At 33.9% G+C, this 19,096-nt stretch overlaps 1 protein-coding gene across 3 annotated transcripts in view; it reads left to right on the top strand.

Annotated features, from left to right (window-relative positions):
* The window catches only part of ADGRL2 (adhesion G protein-coupled receptor L2), a 180,411-nt gene that overhangs the window by 30,714 nt on the left and 130,601 nt on the right, over nucleotides 1-19,096 (top strand). For all 3 annotated transcript variants that reach the window (XM_082670292.1, XM_082670294.1, XM_082670293.1), the window contains exon 2: nucleotides 3,255-3,427. In XM_082670292.1, the coding sequence (XP_082526418.1) occupies nucleotides 3,355-3,427 (73 nt within the window). In that variant the 5' untranslated portion in view covers nucleotides 3,255-3,354. The remainder of the gene's footprint in view (nucleotides 1-3,254; nucleotides 3,428-19,096) is intronic.

Below are 19,096 nucleotides of genomic sequence, written 5' to 3'. Positions count from 1 at the left end.
AGCATTATGTGGGGTTTCATCTGTGCCTTTACCCTCCCAATTTTTCCCTGAAGTTCTTGGGAAGAGTTTTTCTAAAAATCTAAGGACAAACTGGTTTTTAATATGGGGAGTCACTTAATCTTTTCTGTTTGTTGAAAGAAAGTTTAATAGCCTTTTTCTGGTTTTGTTCCTTGTTTTTGTTCTTGTTTTGCATTGTGAGACACTTATACTGAGCTTCATTTTGCAGGTAGTTATATAGAGTCTGTTGGCTCCATCTATGCCAGCGAGTGTCTTGTGGCTCCAGTTTGATTTAGGAGCAGTTTTCTTGGGATTAGTTTCACCATGTTTGATTATTTATTCATTCTATCCTTAGCTGATTATGGTCTGCTAAGTATTTCAGTTTTCATTAATTTCTTTAATGGAAGGTTGTTTTTAATTTGGATCACAGCAGTAAAATCTTTTGACTGTTTTCAAAATTGCATTTAAAGCTTGAACTTTAGAAAATAATTTTATTTGATGTGAAAGTGATTTGATGTAGATAGCAGAATGAGAAAAATAAATTTGATATTCTTTTACTCATTGCACAGACAGATGGATGGACTTAAGCTTTATTTGGGCGAAAGAAGCCATGATTTTATTACATTCCAGAATCTCTTTCTGTTTGTTAGAAACAGTCATTTATACTAAGTCTCATAGTTGACTAGAGCATATAGTTAAAATCAGTTCATAAAATATTCTATCCTGGCCAGAGACCACAAAAGAGGTCTGGGTTGTGTGGTTTCCTCCTCCTTTTCCCTTCACTAACAGAGGTTTTCCTATCTTGGCAGCTGTCTCTTACAAGGCAGTCGTCAGTCCCTGATTTCTTCCTTCTCTTTCTTCCCACAAACAAGGACTCTTTCAAATAGCGGATGACCAAAGACAGACCGATCTTGGATCGCTTTAAGAAAGTGGAAATGTGTTCAAGGGTTGTGCATGTGGGCACGCATTAGTTCATTGAAATGAAAGTACCCATTACAACCAAAACCTGGGTAGTCAGGATTCTTTGCTTAAATCGGGAGCATTCCAAAGGCTGACTTAATTACTACAAGTAAAATTAATGCACCTCTTCCACATATTAAATTTATTCTAATTGCTTGAGCCAATCATTGACCAGTCTGTAGTAAGAAATTGTTCACTGATTAGCCCTTTTGATATGACAGGCCATGAAATTATCTGACTTCTCTCTGTGCTTTATATAAAATAGCTTGCAGTTTTAAGGCAGGTACTTTGCACAGCAGTTGTAAATGGAAGGTTTACTTTTGATTTTGTCTTTTGAATAGTCTTTGGGAGCTCAGAGTGAAAAATGAATAGAGAGCCAGCCAGTTTTTCAGGGTTGTGTGCCATGTGTCTCCTCCGTCAGATTAATTTTTGATGTATCATTCTTCTTTTTATATTTTTGGCATACAGAGGAAGAAGCTTGCTTTTCCCTTTGTTTTTGTTTTATTTCTAAGAACATCTGAGGTGTTCTTAAAACTTGGTAATGCCAGTGCTGATTCCCTCATTATGATACGTAATTGTCTTCACAGGTTTCAGAGGGAGCTAAAAAAACTGGGCTGATTATGAATCATGGAGGTGTATATGGAAGCAGTTTTATCTCAGAAACTATAGGCATGATAAAATAAACTTCTTATGACAAAAATATCTTGCTAGTTCCTTTTGTGGTTTTATGGGTCTTCATATTTAAACACTAGATAATGACTTCAGATTAATTTTTTACCTTCTTTCTGTGTGTTGGTGAAGCAAGATAGTGACTTTGTAGCATAAGTGTTCCAAACCATTTAGCATCTGACCCCTTTTCCATTGAAGTTACATTGTAGGGAAGTGATAGCAGAATATAGTGACCTGCTAATAGAATCACATATGATGCATAAAGAATGTAGCAAATGCAGAGTAGCTCAGATAATGTGAAACAGAGAACTCAAAAGTTATCTAGGGAAATTTGGTTTTCTAAATTTTCTTTATGCTTTAGTGATAGCATCTAAATTATGCAAGAGTTCATTTGATTTGCGTTATAGACACAACCTCATGTAACTTTCAGTGCTCCACTTAAAAAAAACTCTTTATTTGCACCAGGTTAAGGATAGGATGGGAAAACTTTAAAGGAAGAATTTGTAATTTCTTTACCCTCAGAAGCTATATCAGGAGGCTGTATATATTTTGGAACTGCCTTCATAGTATGTGTGTATTGTAAGGCTGGTATTTACTCTTTGATTCCTCATGCTACCCCAGAAAGCAGTAAAACACTTCAGTAGAACCCAGCAAATAACCTGGTTTCACGTGATTCTGGGAACTTAGAAATGCTGATTAAATCACTTCTGAAGTTTTTGTATCCTCTGCATTTGAAGAACTGTGTCCTAAAGGGCTAGTCAGAATTAAACTTGGCTCTTGGTTTTTATATTCTTTGCCACCCCTCCCTTGGTTTTTTAAAAATAGTGATGCAACCTTGGAGATATAATCATCATGGCCTGCGGTTTTATTTTCGTCCAGTGGATGGACTAAACTACTCAAGGATATGGGTTTGATCTTACTAAGTTTTGCTGTAAGAAAAACTGATACATGAAAATCTAAAAGTTTAAAATAAAATAGTTAAGAGCAATCATTTTATTAAACTGCTCCCTTTATGAATAACTAGTAACCAGATAAATAACAGTTTGCTATGTGGTGTTTGGAATGTCATTATGATATAAAGTACAACCATATATTAAAAATTGTACACCGTTGAATAGAAGAATAAACTGTTTCATTATATCTGTAATGTACTTTGCAAGGTAACAGGATAAAAGTGTAGATAATACTGCTGTTACCATCACTAGAAACAAAGAAAGTGTATGTATTTATGAAATTTTGTTGGAGGTATTGTGTACCAAAGCTAGTACTTTGATAAAATGACTAATACGTGGCATTGAAAGGCAGATATATTATTCTAGAATAACTTTTTAATCTTTTCAAAGAAAAATTTATCTTTGGAAATTATATAACTATTATGTGAATTCATATGTTCTGATTACCTTTAATTTTGGGGGGTTTTGATTGTTTCCAGAATGCAAAGCTCAGATATCCAGTGTATAGGAGCAACTTCCTGTTGCATACAGAATCAAAATATATGCCCTTTTTTTATACTTAGGAGAAGGAGGGAGGAAAGGAGGGAAAGAGAGGAGTTGTTGTTATTATTATTTTTTCATCTTTTGTGACATTGCAGGACCATAGAGTAAATGATGGATTTGTTTGTTTTTCAGATATGAGGATCAATGATGCAGACTGCTGGGTTCGATGAAGCTGGACATTTATAACTAGATTCATTAAGGAATACAAAGAAAATATTTAAAGGGATCAATAATGGTGTCTTCTGGTTGCAGAATGCGAAGCCTGTGGTTTATCATTATAATCAGCTTCTTACCGAATACAGAAGGTAAGGTAACAGTTTAAATTTTATTTTTTAAGTTCAGGAGAACTTAAACTATGCAATCTTTTTTTTTTTATGTAGAAGTGGCTCGAATGAGTATTTTTTATTATTTTAGAATTAAGTGTTAAAAAGATTTCCTGAATGTCATATTCTTTTTCTGGTGGTTGAATTATTTTCATTACACAGCTCTATATTATAGAAAGTGATATAAATCTGAATTTATATTTTACATACATTTGTAAATATAATCATTGTAAATAATCCTGAGAGAACTAAATGAAAGCTTTGCTTTGGTATATACGTTACATTTGTTGACTGAATTTATGCCAGTAAAATTGAAAATATTTTGTGGCAACTCTTTGATTTCATCTTTAGTTTTGTGTGCTACTTAAGTGTGGTCATTGTTCTAAAACTTCTAAATACATTCTTTTTATATTTTCTGGAAAAAGTTTTTTTTTGTAGTGCTTCCTTTCTAATGTTATCTTTATTGAAGACAGACCTGATTTTTAAAGAAATAAAGACACTTTAGAGGGTTAATGAAATAGTTGAAACCATAATTACTATATGGATTTTCTGGTATCCGTTATTTCTTTAGTCTTACATGTTATTTCCATGTGAAAATAACACCCTTCCAGGTGCTTTTTACAGAGCAGGTCAGAAGTTAATGTGGGGCTAAGATGTGTTAATTTTATAGCTAGTTGGTGGTGGCAGTCATTGTATTCAGCATGAAATTATATTAAACTTGTAAAATCTGTGAAAGAATGCAAAATCTCGGAGAAATGCATGTAAAATATAATGGAATTTTTGGTCACAATAAATATTCTTGAAGAAAATGTCTTGGAATTTTTAAATTGGCTATATATGTACTTTTAAATGATCCCATTTATACCTGTTAATAAAATCGGAGATGGAAAAAAAGGCATACTGTCAACTAATAGATAGAAGCTTATTATTCTAATGTCTTTGTAATAAGCTTCAAAATGTTAACATTTTTCCGAAAGAATTCTGTTTGAATTGCTTGTTCCAAAATTATGTTTCATCACTTCTCCTTGCTGTCCCAGTCCCCTACTTTCAATATATTGACATAACTTAATAATATAATTCAGATAAATAACAAGTTGAGAAAAATTTTAACATAAGAACTTCTGTATTCAGAAAGTAAATAATGCTCACTTGGATTTGTCACACATGAAAGTTACAAATGGGTTAATATTTTATTTTCAGAAGATATTGCTCTTTGCATCAGAATTGAAAGATACATCAAATCTGACATTAAAATGTAATGTCTGAATGAATAGTACTGTAATGATAAACAACGAGCAGAAACTGAGTTAATAATATGAATCTCTGGCTTGGATTGTTATGAAAATCTTGTGTATAATCTATAATTTTGCAACTGTTTTTTTAGAGGGAAAAACTAACTGAATTCCTGCTGTTATGTTTGAATGTTTTTATACATTTAAAAAGATTCCAGTTGTAGATCAATGGCTCATTAGTCCACATAATAAAAAATTTTCCAATCAAGATAGAGACTACTTTGCTGGCACAGTAGCTTAACTCAGCAGGGGGCTAGCAAACCAGAGACTTTTTCATGAGATACTGCAGTTTTATTTCTAGTGTCACCTATCAGGTCAGGATGCATATCTGTTGTTAAGAGAAATTTCATTTTTGGTGCATCAGGCCAGAGGGTGTTGCTTTTGAAGCAGTTCCCTTCTACAGGTAAAAAGAACCTAGGACGAACCCACACTACTAACTGTGAGGGTATACAGAGTTACTGTGCACTTCACTGTTAGAACATTGATCCAGCGTCACGTGGTTTTGTCTTAGAAAAGTTTTACGCGACATGATAGTCCTTTATTGCCAGCAAGCAGATAATGCTTTGTGAACACCTATAGAGAAAACCAATCAAAGTGGGGTATGAGAGCACAGGAAAGAAGATATAAATTTAATTATTCAGCCATTAAGTTTCTTCAGGGCCCTTACATGATTGTTACTTTTTCAAATCTTATAGCTATGAGCACTTTTTTTATCAGCTCCTGGATGTTTGCCGGTAAGCTCAGATAAGGTTTTCTAGATGGTTTCCTCTCTCCTTCCTCATTTATTGAGTGACTAAATTGAGCCAGGTGCTTGGGGTTCAAAAATGCACAAGGCACAGGTCCTGCTCTTCAGGAGCTTGTGGTCTTGTGCAGGGGTCAAAACCTCAAACACCTACCTATTTGGCCAAGCAGGCAAAGTAACTTGACTGCAGCAGGCCAGTGGAGGTCTGCAGCAAGCAGGAAAGTGCTTGCTGGAGGAACCATGGTTGCCTTTCCAGTGTTTAGCCTGGTTTTGCCAGTCTTCTGACTTTTCAACAGAAACCAGTCGTTAGATTTTTAAGTAGTAGCAGCTAAATAAGATTTTGTTTTTAAATAAAACAAGCCTGTGTATTGTATTCAGCCATGGACCGTGCCTTCCTTTTCAGAGCTTTCTTTTCTCCTGTTTACAGTAGTGTTTTACCTTAGTGTATGATTTTAAAGGCTTAACATAATTTTGGATTTGTTTTACATCTGTATGTATGAGAGGTAAATTTCCATATATGCAAGGAGGAATTATGTATTTGTTCTAAGTCCAGGCAAACATTATAAATATGTCATGTTTTGTGTGCATGTTAAAGAGCAAATCACTAAACATTTTTTTTTTAAGTTTTACCATGGTAAAAGCTAATTATATAAAGGTTTAATTGCTAGAATTAGCTTATCTTCTCCATTTCTGTCAATTAGTGTTTAAGAATAAAGTCTTACCCGTTAAAATTTACTGTTTTTTGCAAAGTAGGAACAGTGTTTTATTTATTCTTAAAGTCTCTCCTGTGTTTTTTTGAAAATTATGTTTAGAATTTTCAAATAAAAAATGATTATAAAGGACCAAACTTCCACAATATTTTGTAAGTTTTTTTAGAATTTATTTTACTCTTAGAGGACTAATATCTAGCACTTTAAAAATCAGTTTTGTTGAGAAACTGGGGTGCTTTGATTCTTTTGGCCAATTTTTACAAGCCAAGTAACCCACTGTGGAAACATGTATCAGTAAGTAGGAAAGTAAATTGAATTTTTGTGTCCTACAGAATTAAATTATGCTATATAATGGAGCCCTGGCCAGCATAAGTCAGATATATGAAGGCTTGCTCAAGTGACAAGTTACAAATAATAGCAGTTCTTCAGCGAAGTAGGTAATATGGATTTCAGGTTGAATTCTTTATGCAGTGAGTATGTAATTAGATTTCATTAGTCGAAATTTTAGTTAATTAACTTGAATTACATTGTTGCTTATCCTTATTTCAAAGAAAATATTATGCCAGGTAAAAATGCCACATAGATACAGCTTTACATATTTATTTATATACATCAAGAAAATTTAAGAACATAGCTGTAGAAATAGTATCTTAGCAGTTTTTACTGTACTTTTAAATTCTCTAAGCACATTTTACAATGATTTTTGTGTTAATTATGTCTTAGTAAAAAATGATGTTTGGCTGTAGGATCTTTTTGCTAGTTGAGTGGCAGGAAAATAGTAGATCTAGGGGTCACTTATGAATTTAAAAAACCTGTTTTGGCCTATAAATACTTTTTTCAGAATGGTCTATAATTTAGTGGAAGGAATAGTAACTTTGTTCTCCAAGGTTAAACTTAAGAAAGATTAGAATAATTCAGACCTATATTTATTCTTTATATCTTTCATTCTTTTATTGATGCATACATGTAATAAAATGTACAGAATTTATATTTACACACACACACACACACACACACACACACACACACACACACACATACACAGAATGTCACCTTCACAAGGGCAGGGATCTTTTTTGTTGTTCATCAACATGCAAATGCCTAGAACAATGCCTGGCTTATGGTAAGCACTTATTCTGTATCCGTCACTGAATAGCATAAATCTTTGAAGAGGGTCGTGGTCTTAATAGTTGGTAGAGGGACAATAAACAGTTGTAATAACAGGGTGATAAGTGCCATGATGGTGATACTCCAGAAGCATTGGGTGTGTGTCAAGAAATGCTTCCAGCCTGAAGTGATGATGATTCTTGAGCTGAATCTCAGTATGAGCTGCACAAGCTAGATAAAGGCAGTGGTGAGCATGGTGGTGGAGAAAAAACCAACCGAGAGAGAACAGCATGGATGTGAAATAACGTATTGCAGTAGTTCTCAAACTTGAGCATAAGAATCACCTAGAAGGTCTGGGGTGGGGCCCAGGCATTTGCATGTCTGAAAAATTTCTGGGATGAGGCTCATGTTGCTCAGCATCACACTTAAGAACCACTGTAATCTGGTGTACGGGTAGTTGAGGTGAGGTATATGGTTGCATGGCTGTGGCTATAAAGTAACTTTTTAAAAAGTTTTTCCAGAAAAAATTATGATTTAATTCACTGTGATTCAGAAGTTGTAACCAGTTATCTATGGTTCTTTTCATATGGTTCTTTATCCGTCTGATCAGGCTCCTTGGGCATAATTTTAGGCTTCAAAAAGGGATTTTTGTTTTTACTCTTTTTAGACATTGTACTAAGAAAGAAAAAAATTGGAAAATTGACTCCACATTGGAAAAAACAGAACGTATTTTCTGTGATAGGTAAATGTTGTTTTCTGCACTCCTAAACCACCTTGCTTCAGTTTGTCTCTTCTCACTGTTATAACCTTGTTCTTTTTCTTGCTGGGATTAACTACGTGGCCATTGCCATCATAATGCTGAATTGACTTTACTGTAGGGACTTTACATTTCCCAGTCTAGCAAAATTGACTGCTTTTGTTCATTTCAGATTATTTGATTAGTTTAAAGCTAGGAGGTAAATTTTCAGCAAGGTACATGGGGATTTGGCCGTATGACTCCTATTAAACTTAATGGGGGTCACAACTCCCATTAAATTAATAGGAATTGTATGGTATATCCATGTTTGCTGCAGGCAAATGTAACCTTATTTTTTAAATTTGCAAATTATGTAAATTAACATTGATATAAAACAAAACATTTTTTTAAATGGTTTATTTATATTTTTAGTGCAGATTAATGTGATTTTATTCCTTAAGAAAGTACCTAACTATATTGCTCTTAGGACACTAAATATTCTTTTGTGTTATGTGAGTGCAATGTAGTTTGATTGCAGCAGCGTTCTTCTGCATAGGTTCTGATGTAATTCATTTTCAAAAATATAAATATTAATGCCACTTACATATTATATGACATTGCCTCTGATCTTGTAAAAACCAAATGCCTTACAGTACTACCAGGATTTAAGAGCAAGGTATATGAGTTCTGATTATGACTCAAAATTGAAAAAAAAAATAAGATTAAACTTATTGGATACCCTGGCATCTTTAAAAAAGTTAATTTGGAGTATACTTTTGTCATTTTAGATACCAATATTCAGTGTTAAATTATGCCATATTTAGTATATATAGAGATTAATTCTAGTGCTTGCTTGTTGATTTTTTTCTTCTCCCTACTTTTCCTCCCCACTTCCCACCCTATTTCATCCTCTTTTGCTTCTTTTTCCAGTGTTTAGAAAGGTTGACTTATCCATAATCTCTGTTGATTCACTAATAGGTCTATTGCTGGTAGAAAAGTGTTATAAAATCAGTGTGTTACACACAGACCTTAATAACACTGTATTGCTTGGCTGCTTAATTTTTGCAAACCTCCATATTCTGACAGAAAAGACTGAATCAAATATTTATTTAATAAATCTGTTATGAAGTAATTTGCTAAAAGTAAAGAGGTCATAAACTTGTCCATACAGAAGTAAATTTTTGAAATACTGATTTTACATTCATATTAGACATTTATCACCGTTACTATTATATTTTGAAATAATCAATAGTGTATTAAAGGTGGCTTAATTAAAAGCACAGGAGACATGTAAAGCACCTTAATTTTTCTGAACGGTAATTGTGTTCATTACTCCTTACTAAGTAATTTCAATCGTGATGAATCTCTTGCCTCATTTCTGGAATTAATGTACCTTTTCACTTTTTTATATACTAGGTCGTGGTATTAGAGAATAAGATAATACAAATGATTGAGCACATCTGAGTATTAATGTAGAACTGGTAGTTCTCAAAGAACTTTTTTTTTTTTTTGTGGTACGCGGGCCTCTCACTGTTGTGGCCTCTCCCGTTGCGGAGCACAGGCTCCGGACGCACAGGCTCAGCGGCCATGGCTCATGGGCCCAGCCGCTCCACGGCATGTGGGATCTTCCCAGACCGGGGCACGAACCTGTGTCCCCTGCATCGGCAGGCGGACTCTCAACCACTGCGCCACCAGGGAAGCCCTCAAAGAACTATTTATCTGCCACATTACTAAGGAAGTCTTACTGAAACATATGCTTGGTACCCTATGGTAGTCTTTATTTTCTTTTCACCTCCTGCAAGACAGAGAACGACATATGACAGCCGTGCAGTCTACATGTATTAGACATCAATGTGGATTAGTGAATATCTCATGACATCTTTCAACCCTATTCTTTTACTCCTTTTGTCAAATTGACAGAAGTGATTCCAGGAGAATATCTAGCCTCGGCCCCGGGATCTTTTGGCTAAAATGTAAGGCTGAGAAGGGAATTCCATATAAGAGCTTCTGGAAGCAAAAACATTTATAATCCCTTCTTATGAGCATGGGACTCTCCTGAATTTGACTTTTATGTTTTCTATTATTCTTGCTTTGAGGGTTTATTTTTCCTAAAAGCTTTCCCCTCCTCCTGATTTTGAATGTAATACGTTCTTATGAGAAAAGATACAACATAAGAAAATTAAGATAAGCATTTAAAATTTTTCATAATTCTAGACCTTGATATAACCACCATACATTTCCTTCTTTTTCCCCAACACACATGATAAAAACAAAATTACAATGTATAAAACAAAATTATGTTCTTCATTTCCATATACTTTTATATTCTGATTTTTCCCACTTTATTATCATAACTTGTATTACCTTGTCATTATATATTTAGATAATAGATTTTAACAGCTGCATTGTAATTTATCATGTATATGTCAAAACTGATTTAATCCTCCCTCTCTACCTGTTGGCCATTTGAACCTAATTTCTTTCAAGTATAAAATAAATATCTATATGTCTTTTTCATCATATTTGGTTGTTTCTTGGGACTGGAATTCTAGAACTCTGATTATTATATCAGGCATGTATACATCTTCCAAACTGGCTTTTTGGAAGGGTTATACCAATGTTCTCTTTGACGACTGTGTGAAAGTATCAGTCTATATGCTTTACCAGCACTGCTTTTAAATTTTTAAAAGAATTGACACTTAGATATGTGAAAAAGGATATCTGATTGTAATTTAAATTTCTAATTTGGGGGATAATTGTGAGGACAAAAACATTTTCTATGGATTTACTTATTGGCCATTTGTAATTTTGATGTGAATTTTTTTGTTCACTACCTTTGCCAGTTTTTCTGTTTATGTTGTTACAGCTTTTCTTATTTTTTAAACCCTTTGATGATATCCTTTTGTGATTTTTATTATGAAAAATGTATTTGTTTGCCTTTTAATTCATACTGATTTTTTAATGACAATTTCAAACAGAAGAGAGAGTTTTGTAAAATAATACTAGTCACAGATTTAACAATTATCAATATTTTACTTGATTTGCTTTATTTACCCCCTTTTCCTCTTTCCTTACTTTTTGATGTTTAGTTCTTTTGTGAGATCTTCCATTATTTTTATCCTTAAAAATCTTGAGATTAGTTAAATATTTATTCACTTGCATTTCCCTGTAGTTCTTACGTGTTTTTATTTAAAATTTTAATCCATTAGGAATTAACTTTGTTATCAGGTGAGAGCCAAGGGAGTAAACTAATATTAATCATTTGGAATGAATCAGATTTTAACTAACACAGTAGATAAAGTTAGGACATACCTAAATTAAAAATGGATAATAGAAAACAGTTTAAAAAAAAAGAGAGGGAAATGAATATAATTTATGTTTACACAGAATGAACTGTGCATGAAAATGTTACTGTTCTTTTGATTCCAATAATAATGCTAATGAAATGATTTTGTTTTGCATCTAGTCTATTTAATAAAGTTTATTTTTAAGGTATTTTTGTTGTTGAGAGAAAGAGAGCTAGTGAGAGAGAGAGAGAGAGAGAGACAGACAGAGACAGAGACAGAGAGACAGACAGAGAAGCAAAAAGCAGGACAATAGAGATTAAAATACCCTATAGTGAAGTTCTCCATTTTGGGAATTTTAGAATGTCAAGAAACACCACAATTTCTTGGAAAAAATAGAGGGATTCAGATAAAGTAGAGTTTTGTTTTGCATAAGGATTTAATCAAAAAAAGAGGTTAAGTAAAATTCTCATTTATTTTGCTGGTTATTTATAGAGTACTTCTTATTATGGCTTTTTATCTATCTCTTTGTATCTAATATATGTGTATGTGTTTATATTAATAATCAGTTCTCTCTCCCCTTCCTGATTCTATTTTTTTCTCTTTGTAGTATTAAAATCTAAACCAGGTTTTGATTAGAGTCAATATAATATGTTATTAAGAGTCAGGGACTTAATAACTTAGTCAAACACAATGAAAAGGATGGATAGGGGCATTGCTGGTGGTTGTGGGGAGAGAGCTCTCTGCTGGATTTTAAGACACTCACTTTTATATGACAGAATGCTGTAATGAGGTGATTAGTGGTAGCAGGTTGATTCCAAAGTTGTAAGTAAAGTGAAGGAGACAGGTGGTGCCGGTTAAGTGTATCCTATTGTTTAAGGAAAGTACTTTTTATAATTTTCTTTTTTGGTTGTTTGTAGTAGATAAGTTGAATACCTGAATTTGTTTCTAGGCAGAAAGAAAGGAAATGGGATCCAGTGCAAGGATAGAGAGGCTCATCAGCAAAGGAACATATATATTTTGATAGAGGGAGAGGAAGATTCAGGAAGAGATGTTTACAGGAGAAGAAATTTAAGGGAGGTCATGCTGGATGTTTTTAATCTTCTTTATCTATAACAGTGCACCTCAAAATTTACATATAATTGGGGATCCTGTTAAAATGTAGATTCTGATTCAGTAATCTGGGATGGTCCTTGAGAGTCTGCATTTCTAATAACCTCCCACGTGATGCTGAGGCTGCTGGTCTGTGAGAGGACATCTGTATCAAGGAGTGTTAGGTATTAAAATGTTTAGTCTAGAAAATCAGATCTTGCATGATAGTGATTTCTACCTTTGCAAATTAGGGTTTATTTCTTACCTTAACAACACAGTTGAAATATAGAAATAACATCACTTTCAGTTTTATAATTCAGTTTATTTAAAAAAGGAACTAAGCTACCTTGCAACATTTTACTAAACTTTTTTTTTTTTGCGGTACGCGGGCCTCTCACTGTTGTGGTCTCTCCCGTTGCGGAGCGCAGGCTCCGGACGCGCAGGCTCAGCGGCCATGGCTCACGCGCCCAGCCGCTCCGCGCCATGTGGGATCTTCCCGGACCGGGGCACGAGCCCGTGTCCCCTGCATCGGCAGGCGGACTCTCAACCACTGCGCCACCAGGGAAGCCCTTTACTGCACATTTTTGTATTTTGTTACACTTTCAGTCAGTCCTATTTTATATGCTTTCTATTGACCTTTTATCTGATGATTTGTATTGAAAAATCCCTGAGTAACAATGCAGCCTGACCCTTTCTCCCTAATATTTTCCTCTGTTCCCCATTGATCTGTCCTGCTTTCATTCTGTTACACGGAAACATCATTTGAATAGCATTTTACTATAAATGTTAGTACTTAAAGTAACATTACAAAATCATGTAATGCAAAGTGTATATTATTAACCCATTTAGGAAAAGTTTATATTTCACTGATTTTTCAAAGTCAGCATATTTTAAAAACTAAGAATTGCTGTCATTTTCACGTCAGTATTAATACCCTGACGTGTTAACACCATAAAAGGGTATAGGATGGGAGTACTTGAATGTAAACTGGTTATCAAAAAACAGCTCTGCTTAAGATCTAGCAATTTTTCCACTTTATAGTATTATACTTACTCAAAGATTTTATTTATTATTAGTAGTGGACATGATTTTATTTTCTCTTCCTGTCAGAGATAAAGATAAGTTACTGATCTGATTTATTTTAGCTTTACTATAATACAAATCACAAATTACATTTATTTCTTCATGAAGTTCATTAGATTCATGATCTTTTTAAAGCCAAATAAAAAGTAAGTAAATAGCAAATTTTAAACATATACAGGTATCTTAGAGATCAAAATAGTTTTACAAAATTTTTTGGTAGAATTGAAGAATATTAGACTTAGAATCTCAACTTGGAGATTAGCAGTGTAGAAGTTTTCAGTTTACTGATGCAGAAACAGGCCTGCCAAGATTGTTCCTTTGCCAAGCTCTCCTTACTACCAGTCCATTTTTCTTTCTGTAGAACTTAATGTTTAGCCTCAGATCATTGGTGTATTTTCTTGCCTCATGAGGTTGTCACTCAGAGTATTTGATATAATTTAAAATATATTGCTTAATATTGTTTAACTTAATGGTGATCAGAAAAAATTCACTTATTTCAAAGCTTTTAAAATCATTACTATTTCAGATTAAAAACTGTATTAAGATTGACTGTATTTTGCAATATATGTAACATATGTATTACAGAAGGTCCAGTCTTGCTAACTCTCTGCAACTTTCAAATAATCTTCAGAAGTTATATAGCCACAGGCCTATATTTAAAAAAAAAAATCAGTATTTCCCTTTGAAAGTACAAACGATTGCTGAGAATGATTAAACTACCCATAACACTGAAAAAACACAACAATAATTTTAACTTTTACTATATATTTATCAGTTAACACTGATTAGCAGTCATCAGTAAAGCAGTTAAAGGCATGCCTTTGCAGCCCCTCCTTCAGGTATGGGTTTTTGACATTATCTTTTCCCTTTTGTTTGCTTACCGCAGGAAGCTAGTTTAATCCTTCGCTTTGTTTTAGAGTTTAGGCAAATAGAGACTATCCCTGTTAGCTTTCAAAAGCTCTTACTTTTGTTGCATTAATGGCACTCACTGTAGATTCTGTGTTCCTGGTTTATTTACCAGAAAGCTTACCTTTGAGAGCTGTCACTCCATTGTTTCAGCTGTGTTGTTAATTGACTGATAGCAAAGATTGAGTAGAAAACCTTTAGTGACAAAAGACTGGATATAGGTGTGACTCCAGTCTAAAAGGCTGGTGAATCTTTGCGTCTTGATCCCATTTCTATTTGTACTAAAATACTAAACATGGACTAAAGGAACAAAGTACATTTAAAAGCATTCAGAAATGTTAAGTAACAATAAAACTCTGTAACCATTTAAATGACAGCAGCTGACTATTTGAATTAACTTTATGTTTGGCTTAATTTGGGGCCCTAATTATTCCTAACTTACTGTGAGTAGGTTTCAATTATAGTATCCTGCAGGGATTTGTAGGTAAGGCAACTAAAAGAATCATTTTACATGAAGTACTTTTGTTCAACTGATTAGGCAAGTTAAAACATAATGATGTAAAACTGAAACCTTCCTGACAAGGCCCAAACAAATGTTTCTAGTAATTTTGTTAAAAAGAAAAATTGAACTAAGTTTAATTTTAAATAATATTTTGGTCTTTTGGGAAGATTGTAAATCAATTGTACATTGTAAAACTGATCTAGATATCGATGTGTCTTAAGATTACATGTTTTAGTGAAGTAGTGAAGCATTAAAGATATGGACAGATTTGTCAGTGGAAACCTTCCTAAGTAATGTTTATTTGCTTTATAATCCTTGATATACAGTTTGACAGCTTGAAATACATAGGCTTAAAAGAAAAATACAAATAAATAACTTGAATGAGTAGCACCTCTTCTGGATTTTGGAATGCATTTCAGGTGGACACAAATCAGAGATTCATTTATAGATTTGAAATGCTATATACCAAGAAGTGCAAGGACACAGAATATGGTTGACATTGTGCTACAGTCAGTAGACACAACCCCTATTTAACTCCTCTTCCTAAATACTGTCCCCATTACAGAGCCCACAATAATTTTGAATACCTTTATTAGACTGCAACCACTTTGTGACTGTTAGTGGTACATGCTACTTTGGTTCCTTACTAATCTGTGTTACAGAGCAAAGTATAAAAAAGCTTTTGTTGGTATCAATAAGACCATTTTGAAGCTTAACCATTAACATTTCATTAGAGTCTCATAGCTGCTTAATGTTGATCTAGCCTAGTGAAGAGAGTTAAGAGGCAGCAGTTCTGTTCTCATTCTTACCTTCTCAGTTCCCCTTTATCCTCCAGCCTCCCGACTCTTCTTCATCCTCTCTCTCCTCCCCCTTCTTTACCCTTTCTTTCAGTTTTTGAACATCTAGTATATGTTAGTTACATACTTATATATGCATTATTCGATTGTCAGTTCTATGACCAGTTTTTCACAGAGTTAAAATCTAAAAAGTGTAGCATGTAATTCAAGGACCTTGGCTTTGACTTCAGAGTGGAGTTTTCCTCCCGTAGTTTCAGCCAAGTTATATCACTAAAAGTTCCTTAAAAACAATGCCAAGAAATCCACCCTTCCCCCTATTCAGTTCCTGTTTGTTCCTTAGGATACTACCTAGTACCTTTAGGAGGCTTTAAATGGGAGAATTTAAATGGGAATTTTCTGAATTTATATAGCAGCACAGTTCAGTAGAGTAGGTCACTAGCTACAAGTCATTACTGAGCCCGTGAACTATGAGTAATGTGACTGGAGGGAAACATTTTTTTCAGTTTTTTTTTTTTTTGGGTCACTTCTTATATCTCCTTTTCATAGCGCTTGGGCACTCAGAAAAATATTTCAGTTAGTTGAGAGATGGTCAGGGAGTGTTAGTACCAAAGCAATATTTAAAATATATACTTCATGCATGGTACAGCAGTTTCACTGATTATCACCCAAAAACAATGTGGGGAGTTTGTGAATATGGAAAACAAATTAATGTAGCTGTATCCATAGTATGTGGCTTGCAGGAATGGAGTCTGAGATTAACAGCTGAGTATATGTTAAGTATACTTTAAGACTTAACAGTTACAAACCCTAGTTGCTGACTGCAGCCTCAGTTCTTAGATGATTTTGATAGTTCTTAAATTATCTGGGTAGTAATAACTTACATCTAACTAAGTCAGCTAATGGTGGCTTCTATTCCCTAAATGGAGCTTCCTTCTTGAAATCCAATGATGAACCCAGCTGATATTGCCATTTGCTTTCTATGGTTTGAGAGCTTTAGAAAATAAGTAATTATGAAGGCCTCAGTTAAAAATGATGAGTAATGGATATCCCTCGTCATTTAGAACATTCTTGTGATTTTGGCTTGTGAACTTCTTCTTTTAGTAACTAGAAAATTCTTCTCTAATTTTAGCTTAGATATAAGAAGGAGGAAACTTTATCCTTATAATAGAAAATGGTGTTTCATTATAATGTTATTTTACATAGTCTTACACATCACACTTGAAAATATATTACTTTTTTGGTTAGTGTGTTCTTAATGATTTTATTATTAATATTAAATATTAATATTAAAATGTTTATAGCTTATAATAAAATTGATGGCTTTCTTGGAGAAATCTTGATAAGGTGCCTTTTAATTATATATATGTGTATATATATGTGTGATATGTGTGTGTATGTTTATATATGTATATATGTGTGTACATATGTATACTGGCAGTCAGTATACAATATATTCTCTATTTAAATAGCATTTGCAAATGAATATCTGGTTTAACATACTGTCTGTGTCTCTGATTGAGAAAAACAATGACAAATTCTATATTTAGTAGAAATTGAGGTAAATGCACAGTGCAACTACAGGAAGTATTTTCTATACTCTAATTTTGGAAAAGAAAGCATTTGGTTTAGAATGGTGAGTTAAAAACCACTATATTCTATATTTCTACTAAATAGTCTAGCTTTAAATACTTTGTAATTAAAAGGTTTGCTTAGAAAACTTAAGGAGTTTTCATTGACATGCTCAGCATTGATTTGTAGTTTCAGAAGTGCTAGTTTCTGAGCGTCACATCTAATAGTTCATTATCACCTCTTGTTTTATAACAATAATGGTGTCTCTCGAATTGAAGCATTATTTTATCAACTTCATTCCTGAATGATTTATTTTAGCAAGTCACTCCATTCTTTAAATGTAAGTTTGGCATCATTAAAAAAAGAATATGTTGCCATTTCATAGGGTAGATATGAGAGGGGAGATCCAGAAATGGTTGAGCTGTGCCATGGCTGCATTATTAGAACAAATGAATAACCATCCACGTGGCTACCTGGAAGGAGAGGGTATAGTTTGTTATAGGGAGAGATATTTATGAATATAATCTGGTATATATGTAGAAAAAATAAACAGTAGTACTTTATAAGCACGGTTCATATGTTTGTTATTTATTTATTTATTTATTTTTTTTGTGGTACGCGGGCCTCTCACCGCTGCAGCCCCTCCTGCCGCGGAGCACAGGCTCCGGACACGCAGGCCCAGCAGCCATGGCCCACGGGCCCAGCCATTCCGCGGCATGCGGGATCCTCCCGGACCGGGGCACGAACCCGCGTCCCATGCATCGGCAGGCAGACTCTCAACCACTGTGCCACCAGGGAAGCCCCATATGTTTGTTATTTAAATATGAAGGGAATAAGAATATAACATTTGACTTATTTGCCTGTTTATAGTTGTTCTTCAAAATATGATCATATGAAAGTATCTGGAAAATAAACCTGCATACATTTAAGTTTAATTTCTGTTTCTTTTTTATTTAGCATTTGCAAGTGAATATCCAGTTTACTGCGCTGTCTCTGTATGTCTGTCCCTCTCTCTTTCTCTTGCTTTCTTTCTGTGAATTTAGAAAAAAAAATTAGTTAACTTTATATTTAGTAGAAATATGTACTTTCATGGTTTTGGCAGCTGAAAAGTATCACACTATATAAATTAAGATACACTGACACAGTGAATTTTTTATTTTACAACTTCATTAAATTATTTTTCTTAACTGCATAAGAACATTTTATTAGTATTTATTCTGCAGGAAGATCCAATACTTTAAATTTATCTTATGAATTTCAATTTTTTTGTTGGTACAGTTGAAAAAAGTACTCAACTGTCAGTCCATTCCAAAAGTGAAGAAGGCAGATATAGCTGGTCCAGAGGAGAGAGGGTCTAGCTGGTGCATAAAAAATTCATGTCAGCATTTTGACACTGCATTCTTTTGGGGTATCTGTTATCACTGAATAGGAAACTGTTTCAAATTGACAGGCAGACAGAATGTTGTGCTGAATGTGTAAATTGGAATTATCACATCTAGCAGTTCCCTTCACCAGGTGCCGGCTTGGAGCTCGGTTCTGCACTAATGTAGAGAGAGTGCCAGGAATAGTTTTATTTGCTAATTATCCCTTATCTCTTCCTATGTCTAGTTTTTTAGTAAACAGCTTGCCCAGGTGTTTTTAGGAATGCCTAGCAGGACAGTGCAAGACTGCTGGTGCTTATGAGGAAAGGAGATGCCATACAGAACACTGAAAACATCTATATCCATCTCTGTGAAGAAGATTATTGCTTTCAAGGGTTTTACTCCCTAAAGCACTGAAAACAATACTTGTCAGTATTTTGTTGGCCCTGAGATACTGGTGAGGGCAAAAA

The sequence above is a fragment of the Grampus griseus genome (assembly GCF_964374135.1).
Source record: "Grampus griseus genome assembly, chromosome: 1".
NCBI classification, from domain to species: domain Eukaryota; kingdom Metazoa; phylum Chordata; class Mammalia; order Artiodactyla; family Delphinidae; genus Grampus; species Grampus griseus.
The sequence above is the reverse complement of the archived record's forward strand: the minus strand, read 5'-3'. Positions and strand labels throughout refer to the sequence as shown.